General features: G+C 40.9%; 1 protein-coding gene across 1 annotated transcript in view; it reads right to left on the reverse strand.

Annotated features, from left to right (window-relative positions):
* The window catches only part of SNX2 (sorting nexin 2), a 36335-nt gene extending 18438 nt beyond the window's left edge, over window positions 1-17897 (reverse strand). The window contains exons 1-2 of the mRNA XM_074166916.1: window positions 17741-17897; window positions 8872-8989 (exon numbers count right to left, since the gene is read on the reverse strand). Of these exons, the coding sequence (XP_074023017.1) occupies window positions 8872-8989; window positions 17741-17848 (226 nt within the window). The 5' untranslated portion in view covers window positions 17849-17897. The remainder of the gene's footprint in view (window positions 1-8871; window positions 8990-17740) is intronic.
* Between the last annotated feature and the right edge of the window lie 1734 nt (window positions 17898-19631).

Consider the following 19631-nt stretch of genomic DNA (forward strand, 5'->3'; position numbering starts at 1 on the left):
GCAAGTGAGACATTCTGACTAGTAAGACCAACTATCTTTAGTCTCTATCTTCAGTCTCTTCGGGGCTTAAAATAGTTCAGTAGAAATGGAATACTTTCTTCAGACTGTAGACAGTTCATCTACCTTTAAAGGGGATGTAAATCTCTGCTCCACAAATCCGACATGCTTTCCTCCACTAACCGGTTTTGACCGCTGGCAAACTACACACTTCCTGGGTACAGAGAAGTTCCTGCTCTAGTTTAAATAACTAATGATGTGGTTCTTGCCAAATGTACATTTTCAAGAATTCTAGTTCCTTAAAAGATAACATTGACCACAGAACAGTCATTTGATACCAAAATTGACTTCCCAACTGATCTCAAGTCTTGCCACAGGAAGTCTGGTTTGTAAGAAGTACTTTACCAAGCAGGTAAAAAAGTCATTAAAACAGGTCTACCCTGAGTTATACAAAATCACCAAAAAGGTTCACTATGCAATTTGGAAAAGACCTGTGCTTGCAATTTCTGTCTATATGAAACACTGAATTTTCAAAAGAAAATATTCAATCTCTCTTTAAAACTTTTTAAAGCCTGGTATATATAATGAATATAACTAGTTCTTACCCAACGGTTAAGAAAAGAGGAATTTTAAAGATCTACTCTAAAATTTGTGAAATAGTTCTACTGCATGTAAAAAAAAAAGTCTCATTTTTGTCCCATGTAGGATTGTTTGCTTCTTTAGAAAAGCCCATAATAACGCTCTTTACAAAGCTCCTAGCAATCTAAAGATAGACCTGGAAATAATGTCCAATAAACAATATTATTTATTACTGCAAAAAGTACTACTACAATCTTTCATAATCAATATATCAAAACCACTCAGCTTTATCCCTGCTGCCACTTCGAGATATTCTGTTTCTCATTCTTCTGTAATACTTTTTTTGCCAATTCTTTATGTTTTGCATCAATGAAAAAAAACCACACTTCTCTTATTTCAGGGACAAAATGACTGCGTGCCTAAATTTTGTTTGATACTGAAGCTCAAAATAAATCAAAAAACAAACTTCAAGGTCACTATGCCTTAACCTGGTTTGAAGCAGATGCTCATCCTGGCTTGAGGCTGACAAAGTTTGCTGTCATCACTATGTTCTGGAGTACATCACTGAATTGCCAAGCTTGGAAGAGACCTCTGCAGATCATCTAGTCTAATCCCTCTGCTCAAGTAGGGTCAGCTAGAGCATGCTCCTCTGGACCATGCCCAGATGGATTTTGAGCATCTCCAAGGATGGAGAATCCACCTCCTTGGACAACCTGTGCTTGATCACCCTCACCACTAATTAAAGAAAAAAAAACCACCAAAAAACCCAAAACACACACACACACACAAAACCCCACCATTCTTTTTCTTATGCATTACCTGTATTTCAATTTGTGCCCACTGCCTCTTGTCCTGTCAGTGGGCACCACTGAAATCTGGCTCCCTCTTCTCCAATCCCTCACATCAGGTATTTATACACATTGTAGGATTCCACCCAAGCCTGCTCTTCTCCAGGCTGGACAGCCCCAGCTCTCTCAGTCTCTGCTCAGATGTCGTACACTTCGTGCCATTAATCATCTTCATGGCCTTGCCCTGGACTCACTCCAGCCTGTCCACATCTCTCCTGTATTGTGTAGCTCAGACCAGGACTCAGCACTCCAGGTGTTGCCTCACCTGGGTTGAACAGAGGGGAATGATCACTTCCCTCAACCTGCTGGCAATGCTCTTCCTAATTCCAAATTACAGAGTTTCATAGTATTTTCAAAGAAAACTTGAAAGCAAGCACTGTTTTATATTCTCCATTTTTAATATGAACAAAGATTATCTAAAAGCTTTCTTCGAAAAGATTTCTTTTCCTACTGTTGCTTTATTCTTACTGCTAAATCCTTCTGAAGAATCCTGTTGATGCTTCCTGCCCTCAAATGCCACAGGAAGAGTACTGCATTTTAAACCAATAAAGAACTTTAATTCAAAACATCAGATCAGGTGGGAAGTCATGCTGAGGCAGTTGCAAAAAAAAAAAAAAAATCTTTTAGATTGGGTAGAACAACAACATTTAAACATGGAAAAGAGGTAGTTCTCTCCTTTGATGGCTAACAGCCTTCAACATATTTGTTATATATTATACAAATGACTACTTCACAGAAACACTTCTGAGAAAAAAAAACACCTATGAAATATAATATGAGATATATATACGATATGATATAAAATAGAAAAAAAAATTATAAGGCCATTCCACTTCTATTCTTCCATATTCTATCACCAGCTGTATTCCAGCACATGTGTACAGGAACCAACCATTCATCACCACCAAGTACCTCTTTGTACCTTCAAATTTTAGACAGGCCTATAAAACAAGTCATGGAACAATTCAAAGCACAGAGATTTCTTAACTTTCATCATCTCAGAAAACTTTTCTGTTACTGTAAAAGTATGACTTCATGAAAAAAGCGTGAATTCAATGTAACAAACTAGCACTGCTACCAGATGAGAAGCACACCCCTTCCTAGCACCCCTCTTTTTCAGACTTGTATCCACACACCCATTAGTATAATGAACTGATCTAGGTTGTGGATCATAGAATCATCTAGGTTGGAAGGGATCTTTAAGATCATGTAGTCCAACCATCAACCTAACTCTGACAAAAAATCATCACTAAACCACGTCCCCCAGCACCATGTCAACCCATCTTCTGAACACCTCCAGGGATGGTGCCTCAACCACTTCCCTGGGCAGCCCATTCCAATGCTTGATAACCCTTTCAGTGTAAAAATTCTTCCTAATATCCAACCTGAACCTCCCCTGGCGCAACTTGAGGCCGTTTCCTCTAGTCCTGTTGCCTGTGACTTGGGAGAAGAGACCGACCCCCGCCTCTCTATAACCTCCTTTCAGGTAGTTGTAAAAAGCAATAAGGTCCCCCCTCAGTCTCCTTTTCTCTAGGCTGAACAACCCCAGTTCCCTCAGCCTCTCCTCATAAGACATGTGCTCCAGACCCCTCACCAGCTTTGTTGCCCTTCTCTGGACTCGCTCCAGCACCTCAATGTCTTTTTTGTGGTAAGGGGCCCAAAACTGGACACAGTACTCGAGGTGGGGCCTCACCAGTGCCGAGTACAGGGGGACAATGACCTCTCAAGTCCTGCTCACCACGCTGTTCCTCATATAGGCCAGGATGCTGTTGGCCTTCTTTGCCACACTGCTGGCTCATGTTCAGCCAACAGTCGACCAACACCCCCAGGTCCTTTTCTGCCAGGCAGCTCTCCAGCCACTCTGCCCCAAGCCTGTAGCGCTGCCTGGGGTTGTTGTAACCCAAGAGCAGGACCCCGCACTTGGTCTTATTGAACCTCATCCCGTTGGTCTCAGCCCATCCAGCCAGCCTGTCCAGATCCCTCTGCAAAGCCTTTCTAGCCTCCAGCAGGTCGACACTCCCACGCAACTTGGTGTCGTCTGCGAACTTGCTGAGGGTGCACTCGATCCCCTCGTCCAGATCATTGATAAAGATGTTAAAGAGAACCGGCCCCAGTACCGAGCCCTGTGGGACACCACTCATGACTGGCCGCCAACTGGATTTAACTCCATTTACCACCACTCTCTGGGCCCGGCCCTCCAGTCAGTTTTAGCCCCCTGGTACTGTTCAGCAGGTAGCTGAAGATACTGCTAAACTGGGACGTTATTTCTGTAAAAGACAAAGTGGCAGGAACAAGCAGTTGGAAAGGCAAGAAGGTTTCCTTTCAACAAGACCAGTAACACTAGACTTTGACCACACCAGTATTTCTAAAGCTGTGCAACACTAGCTCGGTGGGGCACGAGCAAATTTTTAGAGGTGCTGCCTACTAGCCCCCTTTTCTATTTTCCTGGATTAACTTACCCAGAGGAAATAGTATCTGTTTGCTTGGTAGCAGCAGGTCAGTTCTTTTAGGAAGAAAAAAGGGGAATTTATGCCATCATCCCTCCCGTTACGTCTCACCCCCAAGTTTGCATGCATCCTGGATATTATGTAAATCTAGATGAATGAAATGGAAAAGAGAGTGGAAGACAGAGCAGGACAGAGACAAGGATGATGTACTTTTAGTTTAAAACAAAAGTATTAAAAGATTCTGAAAGGAAAAAAAAAGTATCAACTTTCTTTTGCTCTGTAAGAGCAACAGCAGGCTCTTACATTTTCTACCTCTTTTTTCCCCTCAGAAAAGCAGTCTTTGAGCAGTACATAAACTGAAGATCTATTTCCCAAGAAATAGATTTGTTCTGATGAACTCTGGCACTTACGCTTCTTACATACGTTTTTTCACTTTGAGAAATCAGATGATGTGGTCTAGATTAAAAAGTTCATTGACAATTCTGTTTGTGGCTTGGTTTTGGTGTTTTTTTTTTCATGGAAAGATGAATTCAGTAGGTTTCAGAGTAGAAAATATGGCACTTTCAGAAACATTTGCTTGATCTATTCACTTTATAATTTCCCCATAAAGCTTAGGGATCCAACTGTGGTTTGGGGGTGGGTGTTGTGTTTTTCTTTTTTTTTTTTTTTTTAAATATTCTGTATTAGTATTTGCATGAAAACTGAAATCTAGATGTCTTGATTTCCCGGGATGTTCTCAAAATGATAAGCTCTTCTTGCATAGAGAGTCAACTGCTCTGCCCAGCTTTTAGAAGGAAAACACTGAGATCCAACACTCACATCAGCTATGGCAGTTACCAGCCCATACTAAGCACTCCCAGCAATCTAATGGTGTAAGACTTCTACACTTAAATACCTCCTTCACAATCCATTAACAGTCTTTGTTATGGATCACTGTCAAGACACTTAGCTCCAAAAGAACACAAAAACACCTCCTCCTGCTGCAGAAGGCAATATTTATGCTTAATTAACATTCTACAGCCAAGGACACCAAGTTTCTATCAGCACTCAAACATGGGGCTCAATCTCAGCATTAGACAGCTCGTTTCTCTACTCTTCACCACCATATTTGTCAAAAATTAGCTTAGAAAGTGCGAGTTTGCAATTCCTTACTAGCAGCTCACTTCAGCTGAGTAAGTAATTTTTACTGGTCACACTTCTAAATGTCAGACCTCTAACATTCTGACATAGCTTAGGTGTTTAAATTGGCTTATTATCTTTGAAAGTTTACTCAGGTGAAAACACAAATGTGGAGGTAAACTGAAGTAGAAACTGTTGTCCAGAACAGAGGACAAGGTATTAAAAAAGGACTCTCCAGGTGTAGCAATATTTATTTCAATGACAGATATCCTAACAGAACTGATTGTGAACTGTTATATCAGGAGTACTAAAGTAATACTAATGGGAACAGAAATAGTTTTAACAGAAGTCAGCCACAAAGGCGGCCTTCTTCTGACTTCAAAACTGTAGTTTCACATGCTTTTGTGCATTTCTTTCTTGCAGAAAAGACCTAGAACTGATCAATCACCTTCTAAAAAGCAGCAAGGCATCTGCACTGAACTCAGTTCTATCATGACAACAGCCTGACAGACACCATCAGCTAGAAACTTTTCCTGTTCACCTGGGCCTAAAGTACATGTCTTATCTGGTCCACAGAATTAGCATCTCCTTTTCTGTATCAACTCCGAGGAAAAAAGTCTAAGACAAACCTATCACAACCTGAAGAAAAACAAAACAAAACCCCAGTAAAAGCAAATGTCACTCCCTACCCCAAAGCATTGACATTCCCCCAGGACACAGTAGCTAGATACTTGCATAAGATGGATTCCCAAATATCTTTCAGAGCTGAAAAAAAAAAAAGAAAAAGAAAATAAAAAGTCACCTTTTATCAAACTGAGGAGAGGAAAATTTATAATTTTCCATTTTTCCAAAAATGGTGACAGAGCACTATATAACTCCACAGACCTGCTCATCACCTATGAGTAATAGAGGCAGAAAGCAGAGACAGCTGTGTCTTGCACAGGCAGACCATGGCGTGTTTCTGCAGCTATACACAGAACTCTAAGCCTACATTTTGGAAGGCTAATTCAATATCCAGCTCTTCACTCTACATCAGAAGCTTAAGGACAACCAGGTTTTAAGACACACCCTAAAGCCCCTCGAGATACTCTTAATGCTACCCGATTTTGGAGACCATTATGGTCTCCACATGTAAGAGCTCTACAAGGTAAGATAAAATAATTCTTTTTTCGCCAAATAATCAACACACTGACTTTCACCCTTAGAAAGTGCTTAAGTGAGTTTAGCAAGATAGTTGCATTTTTACAGAACCAAGAACTACAATACTAATGAATACAGTAGCAAAATTTAGTGGTCTCCAATGGCAGCTGGAAAACTCATTTTCTTCCACCTTTGAAACCCAGTTTTAATAGTTCAGCCAAGGCACTTATGACTCACCAGTGACAAGGTAATGCATATCTAAAGCATTTTATTGCACATACTATCCTGTAGCTGCCTCAGAAACACAATAACAAAGAGGTTAAAGAGGTTAAAGAGGTTAACCTCTAACAAAGAGCTTAACAAAGTATAGTCAAAAAAGCCTAAAAAAATCCCAGGTTCTGAACTGCATTAAAACAGTACAGGAAATCATATAATTTCTTCCTCCCTCACCTCCTTTTCTATTAGGTTGCATTATTAGATGAAATAATGAAAAAGATTTATCAAGACTACAATAGCTAGAGACGCATACCATCACATTTCTTACAAATAAGTCTGCAAAATTAGAATTGTCTATGCCCCTGAGGCTTCAAAGGCCCTCCTTTCAGAAGCCACCTATAGGATTTCCTTTACCTGGATTTTACAGTGTCTAATAATTTAATATGAAGGAACAGCCTAAGTTAAAAAGCTGTGGAACTTCATTCTCTTCATCTCCAGTTAAGCATTCCTATAAGCTGTGCCAAGATAGGTTTCTTTGGAATTTCAACATGTTCAAGAAAAAAAACCAGTCACACTCACTTGTAAATTAAATCCTGCTTTCATAGAAAGCCAGGCTTAAACAATCATGCTGGAAACAAGCAAATAGGTACCTCATGTTCACATTGTTTCTGTTTATTGCAAATCAGTATTAGAAAGTTAATCAGATGGACTAACATCATTGTCTAGCAAAACAGTCCTAAGAAAGAAAAAAACAGTTATACTTGCAGTGAGTGCACAGCACTGGAACACAAATTACACATCATTTTTGAGGACACATGCTGACAATGATACAAAGACAGAAGTTCATCACTAGGGTACAACTGTATTACACGAAGTTCCTGCTTAGAACAGGATACTGTGAAAGATACATTCTGTCTTAGGTTCCATAAATCACTCTTGGTTTTCTTCCTTATTTCAGAGTTTGTGCTAGCCTCAGTCTGTACATAAATTGACCTTTAAAGACCAGTCTTAGTTGTGTTAGACATGCAGTATATTAGATGCTTTCAGTTCAGTGCTGCATGCATTTAAGACAATGTATTCCATAGCAAAACTCAAACTCATTAAATCAGTTCTGTGTGTTTTCCTCACAACACTCATTTTAGTTGAAACAATCTGGCCGCTAACATTTGTTCCTTCTGTCTGGTTCCCCTCAATATTTACTCCAGCCACCTTTTTTCTTAATATTATCCAAAGGAGAATTGCCTTTCCTAAAATATCCATTCCAGATGGCTCTATGGTTATAAAAAGCTGGCTTTATATACTAAAGCTAAATAACCACATTACTAGTACTGGAAAGCTTCACTGCTGGAGCATTGCTGGACTTCATAAGTCATTAGAGCAGGTAATACAAATAGAAAAAAAGTAAGATTACCTCTCTATTCTTGATACTCCTTTTCTGTTAAAACACTTTCAGAGAGCTAAAGAGTAAACTAGTTTACTACAGTAAACTGGTCATTTACTAGAGTAAACTTGTCAATACATTCTAAGTGTGTCATGAGCAAATATAAGTTCAAATGTACACAAAACCAAATTTAGTAAGTTCAGAACATATATAATGGGCAGGTATACGCATGTGTCTATACAAAATAGCCCAGAACTAAAGGCTAAAGTTTCTTTCTGAATGATTACATCAGAGAATCAATGAACATGAGATGGGGATTGTATTCAAAAGCAGGGGATTGTATTCAAAGAAGGCTGCCAACTAACTCACTTAATTTGTAGGAATAGTAGAAGTGATAGTACTGAGAAGCAGCGCTCAGAATCATCTTTTGATGTACATAATACACTCCAAATGCCCTATCTCCTTTCTTGAATAATTAACGCTCCTATACCTGTAATTGACAGCAACCATTAACCCATGTAAGGATAGTCGAAAACCAACACCAAAGTAGTGACAAATTAATGAAACATTAGAAATGTGTGGCCTATTGACTAATTACTTATCAGAATTTTCACACATCTTTCCCCAAAACATGCACTACTATCAAGTATCAGAGACAGAATACACACTAGTGAAATGATAGGACTGGTCCCATATGCCAGTTTTTTACCTTTATAACAAGAGTCTTAAGAAAAGGAAATCCCTTCTGCTTGCAATATGATCTGAATTATCTTTCTTTATAATTGAAAAAGAACCGGGACAGCTTATCTATGGTTATTAAGAAGAAAACAAGGATGCAACTTAAGCCATGTTTTTACAGACAAACAAATTTGAATATTGTTAATTATCTAAAGATAAGTACTATTACTCCTGTCAGTAGAAGACGTTACTAACCAGCTGACAATGCCACACTATGCACAGACAGCACACACCACTGAGAAACTTGTATTTAGCGAACTTAACTAACATTATCAAGTTCCACAAGAAAAAAACTGTACATCACTGTCAAACTACTTAAAAGGCTTTAACCCTCCTTCTCAGAAAACCGTGTTTCTTTCTAAATAAAAGAGTTTATGCAGACACATTAGAAAAAAAGAGCAATTACCAGCAAAGAGGTCTTCTCTGTCATCATCTAACATGATTCCTGCCGGCTTTGGACCATTGGAGTTTGTGCTGAGGTCTTCTGCAGGAAGACTTGCTGGGTCTGGAGATGAAGGACTTGACTGTTTAAAAAAAAAAAAAAAAAGAAAAAAGTCAAATAATTAGCAGAGAACCAGTTGCCATGTGTCAGTATATAGGAATTATTGCAACAAACATTCTTTCATTGCAAAGACAAGGCAAGATGTACAAAAAGGAAACCCTGTCAGCTATTTCCATTTCCTACCCCTAGCATGGTAACAATAAACAAAGGATATGAGCTAGTCAACAGCTCTTTTCATTTCTTTGTCAGAGAGAAAAAAAGTCACCCATTTCCTCAGGCTTAATTAACATGAAACTAAAGCTGCTACAGAAATATCTAGAATAAGTTTATCAGTATTGCTGAACGTAATTTAATTATTAAGTTCCTTTTGGAAAGGCTTGTATTTAAATTTGGATTTGTACATAGAAAAAAAATTCATAAAGAAATCCCCAAGTACTCTATACCAGTTTTTCAGAGACTAAAAGAATGCATTAATGCCAACCAAACAATTCAAGGCTGCTTGCAGCCATAAGAAACTTGATAGCTTTGCAACAGGTTGAATTTGGGGATCATTGCCAGGGAGGGTCCCACTGTACTGTACATGGAAGCTAGGCTTGTCACAGATATGGTTCATTTAGCTCACTGAAGACTAGAACTTGAAAAAGAGAAATATTGGAAGACACTCGGGAAACTACAGCAAAATGTATAGCTTACTCACAAAATAAATACACACCTAACTGAAGATCAGTGATTCACTTAGAAAATCCTTGTTGAATAAGTATCAACTATGCTTACTGCCATAGTACTCAAAAATTTTCAAGACTCGCTTCTCAAAACTTCATCCAAGATAGCTCGCTAAGGAGTTTTCAACAGCGTATTTACTCCTGAATACATGCATTTTAAAAGTGACATCTGTAAATTGCATCACTACTTCCTAGTTTTTGCATAGAGTTATCATAATTTAAGTTCAGAAACAGAATTTAAAACAGGTAGTAAACGTTTCAGGCTACACTTCAACAAATACCACAGACTACAAAAGATTTTAAAAAGCCTGAAAAATACTGAAAAGCCACGGAAAAAGTCTGTCTGGTTGTATTTCCACATTCATAAATGTGGCAGGGCAACAGTTCTAATGGAGAGGCCTTCCTTACAGCTGGCTCTCCAAGAACAGTATACATCCTGACATGGAGCATGGCACTGCTGCTTTACTTCAAGCAGCACAGAGCAAGATCCCGGCCCCCACATCTATCCAGATCTCAGACACCTGAAAATCTTCACAGAGGAAGTAAACAAGAAACATTTTCCTCAGTGTTTTCCCTGCAGAAGACAGAAGGAAGATGAAAGCAAACACAAAAACACCAGAAAATTTATGTTCCTCTAAACCAGATTTTGGTTGCAACAAAGAACTACTCCATTCAAATGTCAGGAGAGGTTTCCCCTTCCCTTTGCCAAAGGCTGCCATTCTCTGAAAAGCCCATATATACTGTGGGGAAACCAATAAACAAACCAAAGTGATGAACAATGAAAGAAGCAGTCACTCAAACTGCTTGTTTGATTTTGCCCTAGAGCCTGAAAAGAAAGCCAAAGCAGAAACACGTGGGAACTTTATGTAGGTAGTAGAGTTTACAGCCTTAGAAGGAACCAATCCACTAGTCACATACATGTACACTTCTCATCTCATACTAAACCAATGCCAAAATGATCCCATGCCAAGTAGCATGCTCTGGGGTAATAAAGGTGTATTTTTTCACTCTATGAAGCATGATACTTAAGTTGTATCACAAGACTTGCAACTAATTTAGACAAAAATAACTAGGAAATTTAAAAAAAACCTCACCTCTTGACATGCTTCATAATTCTACAAAAGATAACATAGATAATATGTGTCACATTTAATAGTCAACAGTTTTAAGTGATTTTGGAACTCAGAAGGAGCCTATTCCAGAAGAAACGGTCTGTCTCTCCAGGCAGCGCTGTATAAAGCTGCGAGTTCAAGATCTTGTACTTCAGCTAGAACAGCAGAGCACAGAAATGCTCGATTTCCCTGTGAGGTTCAAGCAGTTTTATCAGCAAGAGCAATTCCTCACGAAAACATAGACACTCATTCCATAGCTTTGCTGCTACTCAACTTGGAATAGCAACTCACTTGACATTTTGACAGATCTGAGGTTTAGGACATAGTGGGGACCCCACACTACCACAGATGCAGAATGATACACAATTCACCTCCATGAAAAACAGCCGTGATACAGCCAGACACAGGGAAAAAAGGCCTTCCCAAACACTTGTTGAACACATCAGAGGGCTTTCTGCTTTATCCCTTAATTGTGCTCTTGATTAATGAATGATGGAAAAGATCCCTTGGAGAATACTCACATCTTCAAGCTACTCCCTCAGTCTATCTTTTCAATTTTATCTGAGGTAGCTATTTTGGTTACTGATGGTTACTTTTGACTGTATCTGGCTTCTGCTCACAAGAAACCCTACCAGACACAAAATTCACCTTGAGCACTTAAACCTGATCAACGTATGGTATAATATAAAACCCCAAATATTTACATGCCTAAAGCAAGAAGTTAACCAGAGGCCAATACAAAGCTATTCCGGCTTTGAGGAAAGGAATGGATGTCCTAGGAATAGCTATAAATACACGCCATCAAGTCCTGGTAGGATTATGGATCTCTTTCTATTACTGAGGTTGGAAAGATCCTGTTCACTGGCACCATTAAAGAAAGTGACAAATTCTGTACCAGGCTTCACTTCACCAGCTGTAGTTAGCGTACCAGTTCTCCAAATTTCATATACCCTGTTTTCCACAAACCACAACTGAAGAATATTTCCAAAAGAAAAGGACTCAAATAGACCTTAGAGGCACCTCAGAAAGCTCAAGAAGCAAAGCTTATTCATGCAGCTGGTATAATTTGTATACAAGGCACAAAGTCTAGAAGTGACTCTTATAGGAAGATATCCAGTGAAACGGAAGTTCTGTTATTTGTTTTATAGAGATATAATAAATTTATATTTGTCACAAATATCAAGTTCCATTTTTTAAGAATAGCAGATATTAAAGTTTAGTTTTGTGGATAAATTACAGGCAAAATGTCTTCCCTTTAAAATACCATTTCAGCTGTGTACTAGTTTTAGCTGGGATAATTTTCTTCATAATAGGTTGTATAGATCCATGGTTTGGATTTGTGACCATAACACTGTGACAGCACAGGGTCATTTCAGTTATTGCTGAGCAGTGCTTACACGGTGTGAAGGCCTCCTCTGTTTCTCACTGGCCTGACAGTGAGGAGGCTGGGGGTACACAAGAAGCTGGGAGGGCAGACAGCTGGGACAGCTTACCCCAACTGACCAAAGGAATATCTCATACTATATAACACCGTGCTCAGCAATAAAAGCTCGGTGAAGAAAGAGGACGGAGAGGATGTTTGGAGTTACAGCATTTGTCTTCCCAAGTAACCATTATACACGATGATGCCCTGCTTTCTTGGAGATGTCTGAACACCTGCCTGCCAATGGGAAGGAGTGAGTGATTTCATTATATATTACTTGCGCACACAGCTTTTGCTTTACCAATTACATTGTCTTTATCTTGACCCACTCATTTTCTCACTTTCACCCTTCTAATTTTCTCCCGCATCTTGCTGGGGGAAGTGAGTGAGCGGCAGTGCGCGGCTCAGCTGCCAGCTGGAGTTAAACCACAACAAGCTGAGTAAGGTATTTCTTGGCCTATTAATCTTTTGGCGGCTCTTCTGTACTTTTAAACAGCTGTCATTCTCAGACAAGATAATTTAAGGATGGGGCTAAATACCTTCACAAACAGTTGGCACTTTATATGAAGAAGACATGGAGTAGAAACTTCTTAAAAATTATTCATGGCTTGAACACAGCATCAGCTTGTTTTTGAGAGTTTTGCAATGAAGTTTAGTTTATCTTCAAAAGTTATCTTCAAAACAGCCACAGTCCTCAGGGAACTATGAAAACCCAGAAAGTCACAGTCCTGAACATATCAGAAACTACAGTCAATAATTCCTAATAATCTGATTATTTTACACAGTCAGTTGGTCAGACAGTGCTATTCAGCCTCGCAAAAAAGCACCCATGCACCCAAACAACTATTAACATATTAAGCAACTCCAGTTATACCCCGCTATAGGTGAAAGCTACAACACAGGACTCCAAATTTACTCTTTTATCTCTATGAAGCACAGCTAAAATTGGGATTAAAATAGCTGTCAGAGGAGTTAGTAGTTAGCGCAATGAAAATCTGAGTATCAGAGAAGAAATGGAAGGCGAGACTAACAAAAAACCTGATGGCCCAGACAAACATGGACAGCATAGCTGTTTGGAAATTTTAAACTTACTTGATGCCAACGATTCACAAAATGTCACACATCCATTTCCTGAAAGGTACACGCCTGTGAAATTTCTTGCTTTACAAGTTCCGGTGAGAGGCCTATGGACTCACCCCAGTAACAAGTTCAATTTTCTCTTTTTATCGTGCATTATGTTCAGTGGCAATAACTATATATTTTATAGCTTTGACTTATGAAGAAATAAGAATAAGTTCTCACATTTTCTGTTGGCTGAAATTATAGCCCTAGATGTTTGGACATCCTACCTTCTCTTAATAGTAGGGTACCCCCCTCAAACCAGTTCAACTACTTGTCTGAACCCCTCCTAGCCTCCTTCAGTCAGAACACAGTAGGCTGACAAAAGCTGACCATCATACTATTCTAGTTGTTCAAGTTAACCCAGCTCATCATCTGAAACAAGGTTACAGAAGCTCACAAATCACAGCATGCGCAGAGAGAATAGATCCAACAGTAGGATAGTAACATTTTCAGCAGAAAGTAAGAGGACACTAGAAGAAGTGCCTATATTATTCCATTACGGCTTGGATTTAACAACAAGGAACAATACACACATTTCCAGTAGAATTACACCAATTAATCTTGGACACAGAGTTAGTTTGTTGCAAAGGTACAGTACAGTGTTGAAGGACTTAATATTTTCCTCTCAGATATTTCAATGGGGTCTTTACTGCTTCCTCTATAATTGTCACTGTTAAATTCAATGGATATCACTAATGACATCTGGACTTCTGTGCCTATCTAATGTTTTGCCTATTGCAGATCTTTGACATAAACTGATAAACTGGCAGTGAGATTATATACACACCCTGCCCTAAATGACAGTCGTTGATAGATTAGCACATCTACTGCTTACTCATTGTTTTCAAGTGCCTCCATGTATTCTTCCATTTCAAAAAAATGCCAGGAATATAAATACCAGTTGAAATGAGTACGTGTCAGCTTAGCTACATGTTCACATGGCACCTGTTTTACAGAAGACAAGAGACAAGCCATACAGAAATGAGTGAGAAGTTTAAGGGAAATTAATTAGGAAGTGGTGCAACAGATAAACAAGGGAGGTGGCAGAGAAACAGACTAGGGCAAAGAGGAAGGAGGAGGAGGAAATGAGGACACGAGACTAACACTAAATGTACAATTTTTCAGAAAATCTGACACATGCTTTTTTCATATATATATGTCACCAAAAGTGACTTTCATACAGTTGTTTGTGGTCTCTCCTAGTAGTGACTGAGGACACAGACTGCAAATTAACAATTTGTTGATGACAAACTTGCAACAGGGGATGATTCTTCTCATAATGCACAGCTAACTTCCAGAACTTCTTGTTGTGCATATCATGGACACCATTTTTTGTTTTTAAACAAAACAAAAAAACCATGCACTTGAAAATGTAGCAAACATATAACTCCATGGAAGATTATTAATATTGTAATGCTACCTAGGACTCAGGAAGTCCTTCAGCTACAAAAACCTGGCAGCTGGAAGAGCACTGCAGGTGACTACTGGCACATACATATCAGCAAAACTCTTCACATGGCATCCACCATTGAGCATTTTTGTAAACACAGTCTTGGCTTAGACAATTTGTCTGATTCAGTCTGGCTGGTCTCATTGATGAAAGCAATGCTGGCAGCTGAAGGGAGACCACTCCGTGGCCATGAATTTAATGGAGGCAATCCTTCAGACATTTGACACAATGAAAACCAAGTAATCATTCTACTGTTCTTAGGCACTGTGGATATTCAGTGAGGAAATGAGCACCCCGCCAGCTCAGACAAGCTGCTGCTCAGCCCCGGTGCCCAGAGTTCATAGGTGCCCTACGTTCACAGAATGGGAAGCATTCTCATTCTCTGCCACCCTGCAAGTTTTCAAGTCTTAGAACGTGTTCCACCGCACTCCAGAAATGCCAGGTGTTACAGCTCAATGAGATCTTTTAACGTTTTACTTTCTACAACTAAGAGGGTTTAATTAATTAACTTTTAATATGTGCACAACTAAAATTATAACTCCAGCTTCTTTTTCTTCATATTAGAGAATTCAACTTGAAATAAACAATATTCTCCATTTGATTGTACAGATAAACCACTTTAGTGTCCCTCTATTTAAATAAAAAATACGCCTTCCTGTATTTAAATATTTCATATTTGCTGTTCATAACATACATTGAATTTATATTTTGTCAGAAGAAACTTAGATGAGTTAGCATGCATTTTCTAAATGGAGACTTTGTTAACATGGAAGCTATTTGGAAAACCTATTAAAAATCTTACAGCTTCTCTACTGCATAACCAAATCATATGTAAGAAAGAAACAGCACACCTTTTGTGAGCTGCAAAGTGAACGAAAGGAAGAAAAAACAGTGAGGGAGCTGAAATTAATCACCCAAAAAAGCAAATGGACAGCTCCAAGATAAACCAGTTGCAAACTCTGTCAGAGTATCACAGCCTTCATATAAGTTGGCTTTGGACCTCACTGTCTCCTGCCATGCCCTCTCCTCTAGTATCAGTAAACAAATACATGATCAGCTACGAAAAGCATGACAGCATTCTCTTGTCACTACGGAACTTCCACTGCCATTCAGAAACAGCTGCTTCAGGATTAAAGCAACACTCAAGATAGACGTTTAATTAGGTCCACACCATGAGATACTAATTCTGCTCTGAACTAAGGTGTCCTATGCACTTGAGTTAAACAATCTACGTTCAACCTAGTGAGAAGTTTAAAGTCAATTTTCACGATTTTGCCTTCCAAATTTGCAGGAAAATCACAAGATATGGGCTCTTCCTTAAATGCTATAGCTTATCAGATGTCAAAAAAAGCTTTACTGACAAAGCTTTTTGAAGCTTCTCTTTAAGCAAAGAGGCTTCCCCTTTCTACTTAGCTGCTTTCTTCCAAATAAACTGTCTACAAAAACAAAGCAGCACAACAGAACTGTCAGGCAAACCACCCAATACGAAGTGCATTTCTTTGCCAGTTTTTGCAGTTAGAAGAGTTTTCAGTAGTTATTTTTAATCACTAAGATGCGGACTTCTCATTTTAACTGTGATTTAAATGCTAAATCTATCTTATCTCTTGCAGCTTTAACTGTAGACCATTATCAGTACATACACTATGTTATACTGCAATCTGAGTGGACAGAACAAGACTCCAATAATGCACACTGTATCACACAGAAGTCTATTGACACAAATAATTCTTGTCAACTGCAAGTTCACATCATTTGCTATTCCTTCACAGCACTTTTCCACAGATCTTTTTCTACCAATGCACAGATTATGCATCTATAAAAAAAGAAAAAAAGTAAAGTGACTTGAGAGAAGGCAAGTGACTTTAAAATACATTTAAGAACCTCTTTGTATACTGGCCTTTTTTGTTAAGGACTGTCAACAGCCAGAGTAAAACAAAGAAACATGCACTGATCCTATTCCTGTAAAGGTCAGGGACAGGAAACTCTTCAGGAAAAAAGGAACAGGAACAATTTTCTTTTTAAACGGGTGACTGTGTACAGGACGAACAAAGTTCTTCCAGAAGACACTGGCAAAACACACAGGTGAAACACGACCACAACAACTCAGCAAGAAAACCTCCCACTATAACAAATAAACACATAAGCATTTTTTCAGAAAAAGGACCTATTTATGCACCCAGTTTGTTTGGCTGGTTTTTTGTACTAGACTCCTGCCATGGAAATCAACCACGGTTTAGAAAGGTATTTACTGCAGGTTTTCAGGCTCTTCCCAGCTCTGACTTCTGCCTTCGGTGGCCGGTGGCAGCCCGGGGCGAGTGGCCGGCGGGGCCCCGGCAGCCGCTCGGCGACAGGACCCGCAGCCCGGCGCTCCGCCGGCTCCGGTGGAGGAAGGATGAGAAAGGAGTTAAGTTTCCACAAGTTTTTGCAAACTGGAAGGAGGTCAAGCCTCGTAAATAGGCCAAACAAAGAAAAAAGCGTTGTTATACATCCACGCAAAGTCTAAGGGGGGGGGGGGGGGGAACCAGCGAAACTGCCGTCGCATGAAGAGGAAAGGTGGAAATATTTATTACCCCGGCAGTACAGGAAAGGAATAAGGCGAGGGAGGGGGGAAGGCGGCGACCTGGCACAGCGGTAGTTGGAGAAACGAGTTTTCTGTTCCTTTTAGCAGGAGAAGACCTGGGGAGAACCACCGAGCCCCGGCGCGGCCGAGGCCACTCGCCCGCCGGGAGGGAAGCGCCGAACAGCCGCCGCTCCCGGAACTGTGGCAGGCGGCGGGGGTCTGTGGCTGGGGACCGGGCCGGTAAGGGCCAGGGGCCAGGCAGGGGGCCGGCGGCCCCGGTCAGGAGGGCGGCACCGGCGGCCTGGCGGGGAGGGAAAGGAGGGCCCGGCCGGGTGCCGGCCCGGCGGCGGGGCTGGAGGCCCCGGCAAGCAGGTGGGCTCTCACCTCCAGGGTGGACACGGTGCTGGTGAAGAGGTCCTCGCCGTCCTCCAGCTCCTCGAAGTCGGCGGGCCGCGCCTCCCCCAGCGGCGGGGGCTCCCTCTCCGCCGCCATCTTCCCCGCCAGCCCCGGCCCCCCCCACCCCCACCGCGCTCACGTGACGACCGGACCGCCCCCCTCCCCTCCCGCCACGTGACTGGAGGCGGCCGGCAGGCGGCGGGAGCACGCGCGCCCCCGGGATCAGGATCGGGACTGGGATTGGGATGAAGACCGGGATCAGGATCAGAATGGGGGTCGGGATCGGGACCAGGGCCGGGCCCGCTGGAGGAGAAGCTCCTTTCCCTCCCCGCTCCTCACCCTGCCGTTCCCCGGCTTCTCCCCTCTGAAGCATTCCTGGCTGTCTTCCTTACGCGAGGAACCCAGACAGCACGGCGAGGCTGAGACGTGCACCATTGCAAGGGAGGAACTCCCAGAAACTTTATTTTCCATTTCATGCCAAGTCGTTGAATTAGGAACTGGTTTTCTGGGAGAAAACTCCTCTCATGGCACTGTTTAAGAGATCATAGAATCACAGAATGGTTTGGGTTGGAAGGGACCTTAAAGACCACCTGGTTCCAACCCCCCTGCCATGGGCACGGACACCTTCCACTAGACCAGGTTGCTCACAGCCTGGCCTTCAACACCTCCAGGGATGGTGCCTTCTCAGCTTCTCTGAGAAACCTGTTCCAGTGTCTCACCACCCTCACAGTAATTTCTTCCTGGTATCTAATCTAAAATGTAAATCTCCCCTATTTCAGTTTAAAACCGTTACCCTTTGTCCTATCACTATACTCCCTGATAAAGAGTCGCTCCCCATCTCTCTTGTAGGCCCTCTTTAGGTACTGGAAGGTCACTATAAGGTCTCCCCGGCTCTTTCTCTTCTCCAGGCAGAACAACACCAAGTCTCTCAGACTATCCCCACAGGAGAGGTGCTCCAGCCCTGTCATCATCTTTGTGGCCCTCCTCTGGACCTGCTCTTAGGGAGTGAGGATTTGAAGTATTACGGCCCACTCTTGCAGAGCAGTCATTTGGTGGAGTGCAATAATATTCATAACTGCTAAAGTAATATTTCTCATGCTAATAAAGTGTTTGCAGGCCCATTGCCTAACTCACTGTTTCCAAATTGCTTTTCATTCCTCCCTCCATTTGTGAGTTAGCTCACAAATGATATAAATTGTTCCAAATTTTTAAGTTACGATACTAATTTTAAAAAAGATTAAGTCAGATGTCTACAGTGTCTATACAGTAAGCATTACCTAGGATACTTAACACTTGATTTGAGCTGCTATTGTTGCTTCTGCTAGAGTGAAAACAAGTTTCAAAAAATATCTTGATTTTCTGTATTGATAAAGAACAATTTTCATCCACTCAGCATGCTCATGCTTTGTGAGGACTTTGTTAGTGTTTGCTGTGTTGAAGTTAATTTTTAAACTGTGTCCAATAGAGACAGCACTCTTTGCATAGGAAGAATGAGTCTGTTTCTACAGGCTATAAGCTCTTTGGGTCAAGGGTGGCACCTCTCTGGTGCTGGAGAGTGCCTAGCAAAGACTAAATGGAAAGAATACGGTCTTACATATTGTTTTCCTTCAGCCTCTTCCCAATCACATCATGAGAAGGTTGTAAATATGTAATTGGAAATGCACGTTATCTTGGAAACATTGAAGTGCCATACATAATTTTAGCTGTGCTGCTCAAGGTCAAGACGTCAGAAATTGTGGAGATCGTCCTCCTCAGAGATATGGAATGCTGAGTTAGGAGAGAGTGTCCCTCGTCCCTGCCAACGTCTGAGGACATTTTATACTTCAGTGCTTTGAGTAAGACCTTGTAAATCTCCCACTCAGGAGAGCTAAATTTATGT

The sequence above is a fragment of the Numenius arquata genome, chromosome Z, assembly GCF_964106895.1.
Source record: "Numenius arquata chromosome Z, bNumArq3.hap1.1, whole genome shotgun sequence".
In the NCBI taxonomy this organism is placed as follows: Eukaryota; Metazoa; Chordata; class Aves; order Charadriiformes; family Scolopacidae; genus Numenius; species Numenius arquata.